The sequence below is a fragment of the Primulina tabacum genome, chromosome 14, assembly GCF_025594145.1.
Source record: "Primulina tabacum isolate GXHZ01 chromosome 14, ASM2559414v2, whole genome shotgun sequence".
In the NCBI taxonomy this organism is placed as follows: domain Eukaryota; kingdom Viridiplantae; phylum Streptophyta; class Magnoliopsida; order Lamiales; family Gesneriaceae; genus Primulina; species Primulina tabacum.
The window spans coordinates 1,276,610-1,280,886 of record NC_134563.1 but is presented as its reverse complement, the minus strand read 5'-3'; the positions used below and the strand labels follow the sequence as shown (position 1 = coordinate 1,280,886).

Here is a 4,277-nt window from a genome sequence, read left to right as displayed (position 1 = left end):
TGAAAAAAAATTGAAACAATGTATTCATGTACATAATTAACTATATTTGTTTTACCATCGATGTTTCAACATCATATTTAGTTCCATTTTATAACTACTTGACCACAAATAAACTACTTCTTACATGCGAAGCATCTTTACTAGTTCAGTAAAAAAGGAAATTATTGAAATTATTCAAGAGTTTTGGTGAACTATGCTCAGTGCTCGCAGAGGTCGAATTTTCACTACCAAGGAGAGGACTCAGTTATTGGATTCCAATGAGAAACCATTAACAGTCATCCCTCCATCAACAGCTACAATCTGACCTGTGATATAGGAAGCAGCAGGAAGACACATGAAAGCTACCATAGACGAAACTTCTTGCGGTTCTCCAGGACGTCTAAGCGGAGTTCTAGATATCACACGATTCAAGAATTCTTCATCCTCAAGCAACTAAAAATAAAAGTTGGTGTCTTTAATATCTTGCAGTTAGAAGCAACACAAATTTTGAAAAGTTCAAAATGATGCAGAGTGTGTTTGCAGAGTGCTTTACCAACAAAGCAGATATATTGGTGACAGCCAATGGATTAACTTATAAAAGATACACTAAAATCAACTTAAACATTTAGCTTTGGCTTCGATCCTCACATATGTCCTCAAAGAATATAGGTTTTCTGCTTTCTTTGTTTATTTCTTAGCATTAATGTGCTCTCCGTTGGTCATTTCGCTTAATGAGCTTGTAAACCTTTTCGGTCCATCACCAAGAGTCCTTTCACGGTGAACGCACCATTTTCCCCCAAGTATTTCTCTTTCTCTGGTTTTTAATCCTGTTAAACATGTGCACTCATGTCATACGTACATCATCTTCCAAAATGTCTTTTAAAAGTTGTCCTTAAAGGATCAAGAGTCGCTCCCTTTACGTTCCACCAACTAATGGTGGGTCTTTGATCTCTCTTGCTAGGGTCATTCCACTATTTCTCCCAGATAAGTGCTACAAACCAATGTTAAGGTGAAAAAATTTCACTTGGATTAACATAACAATCTCTGAAAGTAAGCTATTTAGCTAATAATTGCACCATTCTTAAAGGTAAAAAAGTGTTGGTTATTATTAAATCATATAAGTTGAAGCAACAATCAAGATTGCAATACCTTCTACATCCCCTACGTCTCAATATACTCTCTCATAATCATGAATATAGAAGTTTACAGCTCTCTCAATAGAAACAACATTTGACTTTCTACTTTCAATTTTGGCTTAGGGAGAAGGATTTATGGATACTCAAAATTCTCAAATGAAGATCACCTTCAACAAAAGTCTAAGGAAATGAATTTAATCAACAGAAGACATGAACCATAAGCATATCGCATGAGCTACCTGTTAAATTTTACTATTTTGATATATATTTATTGTGCGACTACTTTTTAACATCTTTGCCATGATTTGACGTTTTTTATATCAAGACATCCTATAATATCTGTTATTCTCATTGGTTTGTCCTTGGACAAAGAGAGATGCAATGCAAGGAATGCATCAAATTTTATAGTTTTTGTAGCTACCATCATTCATTTTTCAAGTAAAAACATTTCTTTGGTGGAAAATGGCAGAAACTATCATGAATCAAGTGTCATAATTAAGGTAACGATGACCTGGCTTGCTTAACAGTAAAGCTATTTTCATGGTTCAATATTCTATCATAGAAAAGGCGGATTATGCCAAATTTATCGGTTGGAGGTGCAAACTTGGGTCAACATATTGATTGTGATGTGAAAACTTCAAGATGTAATTAATCATCAAACAGTACGACATGAATCTGAATGAAAGATTCTGAACACGGAATGCCAAATCAGATAAAAGTTTTTAAAAAATGCATAAGCTTTGAAAATGTGTGCAGCCTTTAGTGAAGAAGCAAGGGATTTTAAAATTAGGAAACTTTTATGTTTCTCTATATCTTAAGTCATTTCTTAAGGGTAAAAGCAAACACATAAGAAAAACAGCACGCTATGCAAGAACATCGAACCAGAGAATTTCTTATTAGGCATTTTGTCGTATTTATAACTCTAATGATTTAATGATGTGTGATAGATCTTCTACAACCCAAGGAAGAAAAGAGACCTTACATTTTTGACAAGAGATGTTCTGATATACCAGGGGGCAACGCAGTTGACTCGAATGTTATCCTTTGCCCACTCACAAGACAAATTTTTTGTAAGTTGATTTATTGCTCCTGCCAATATAAAATTTATTGAGCATAACTTTGGTGTTTCAAATAAATCACTAGTTGAAAAATAATGCAGGTACAGCAAAATTACTAGCCTTTTGTTGCTCCATAAATGGATCCAGAAAATAAATGTACTAGACCCGCAACAGAGGAGATAAACACAATGCTGCTGGTACCAGAGGCTTTAAGTAGAGGATAAGCTAGCTGACAGAGATGGTAGGAAGACTCTAAGTTTGTAGCCATGAGCTTAGAATATTCTTCAGCAGTATAATCAACAGTTGGTTTCCTGATGTTTGTCCCAACATTATTTATCTATAAGACAAAAACAATTGAGATTTACATTCTCGAGATTCCCAACATTGCATGTGTATAGATCTTTGCAATTTTGAGGGAAAATAGTATGCCGTTCTATAGACCACATGTGACATCTCTCGTAACACCAATAGTTTCTGCGCCATCTGTCGGTCGATTTATCACCAGACTTGTGGAAATATTCCAACGTAAGTTGCCAAATAACATATCAAACCTGAGACTGCAAAGTACAAAGTATATACTAACACAAAAGCCACTAACAGGAACGTACCATCAAATTCATAAGGAACTAAGAAACTCACTTACCGGCGATTATTCTAGCTTAAACTAAAACAGGCTTAGTGCTCAATCAAGTATAAACTTTTTAATTTCAACATTAATGCACAAGGATTCATTTATCTTTTGAATGAATATGCTTTTATGAAAATATACAAATATTGAATAAAAAGTCAAGATTATTTCATTTAAAAACTATGACTCACTAATTGACAAGGAACTCGTTGTTATGGTAGAATTTCGAAGATTTGTAGGAAACTGTTAATATGACAATTTTAATACTTTTATGTTTTTAGAAGTAAAAAATTTATGATGTTTCTATCAGTTAAACGATTGTTTGTCCTAAAAAAAATTAAAATTATATTAACAATTTAAAACTATTTTTTATGCTAAAACTCTAACTTCTCGTGCTTAATCTTGCAATGTTTGGTACTTGATGAACACTTTACTGATGCTTCACGTTTTTTTGGAAACATGATTAGAAGAACTAACAACGTAATACACAAAAAAACTAGAAGACGACTAAAACAGTAAACTTTGGATTAGAATAAAATCCATAATTTCAAGCAATCAACTCTAAAAAGACAAAATGGAACTGGGAAGCTTACAAGAATGTTGAGCTTTCCGCTGAAAAGAGAGGACAATTTCTCCACAAGCTGAACCCTTTGTTCCCTTGAAGACGCATCACAAACCGATCCCGTGACTTTGAATCCTTTAGCATTCCATTCCTGCAAACGCTGATTCAGCTCCTCTTCATTTCTTGAACATGTGTGAACAACGGCACCCATTTCAGCCAGCTCTTCTATCGTTGCATGACTGTAATTTTCACAAACATATTACGTGCATTAAAGATTTGATGAACAAGATATCCGCAGAAGATAGGAGGAGAAACAGACAGGAAGGCAGACCCACCCGATTCCCCGCGTGCCGCCTGTGACAAGAGCATTCATCCCGGAGAGAGACCATCTTGAGTTGCTGCTTCCTGCCATTGATAATAGATTATTGTTTGTTTCAAGATTTCACACGCAAAACTCAATGGTCGATGTATGTGAAAAATACTAATAAAATATATAATGTGAGAAATTATGATTTTAAAATAAATATTTTTTTTAATAAAAATACTTTGCATTGTAGTATCTCTTAATTAATTTGGTAAGCACAATCTTAATTTTTTTCTTTATTGGTGGATTATGCCATTCTCATATCACAATTGCATAAAGTTGTTCAAGTTATGTATCTTTTTATTGGTAAGACAAGATACATTTCTTTTTCCATATTTTTTAGCCAAAAACTCGTGTGAGACGGTCTCATGGGTCGTATTTTGTGAGACAGATATCTTATTTGGGTCATCCATGAAAAAATATTACTTTTTATGCTAAGTGTATTACTTTCTATTGTGAATATCTGTAGGGTTGACCCGTGTAATAGATAAAGATTCGTAAGACCGTCTCACAAGAGACCTACTCTTTCTTAGGCAAAAATTTGTGTGAG

The 4,277-nt window shown here is 34.0% G+C and overlaps 1 protein-coding gene across 2 annotated transcripts; it reads right to left on the bottom strand.

Annotated features, from left to right (window-relative positions):
• On the bottom strand, positions 1-3,857 carry LOC142525416 (tropinone reductase homolog At5g06060-like). Of its 2 annotated transcripts, XM_075629703.1 has the most exons (5): positions 3,699-3,857; positions 3,395-3,602; positions 2,294-2,510; positions 2,098-2,204; positions 1-432 (listed from the first exon to the last, which is right to left on the bottom strand). In XM_075629703.1, exons 1-5 carry the CDS (start codon positions 3,773-3,775, stop codon positions 241-243), a joined length of 801 nt encoding a protein of 266 aa, XP_075485818.1. In that variant the 5' UTR covers positions 3,776-3,857; the 3' UTR covers positions 1-240. The 2 variants fall into 2 exon arrangements, with proteins under 2 accessions (XP_075485818.1, XP_075485819.1); XM_075629704.1 differs by lacking the exons at positions 1-432; positions 2,098-2,204; positions 2,294-2,510 and adding an exon at positions 2,585-2,730.
• Between the last annotated feature and the right edge of the window lie 420 nt (positions 3,858-4,277).

What these genes read in the sequence shown, in the direction of transcription:
- LOC142525416 (XM_075629703.1), bottom strand. Translation starts at nt 3,775, where the DNA reads ATGGCAGGAAGCAGCAACTCAAGATGGTCTCTCTCCGGGATGAATGCT. An exon ending in GCGGAAAGCTCAACATTCTT is followed by an intron (nt 2,511 to 3,394) that starts GTAAGCTTCCCA and finishes TTTGTCTTATAG; the next exon opens with ATAAATAATGTTGGGACAAA. An exon ending in GAACATCTCTTGTCAAAAAT is followed by an intron (nt 433 to 2,097) that starts GTAAGGTCTCTT and finishes TTTTATTTTTAG; the next exon opens with TTGCTTGAGGATGAAGAATT.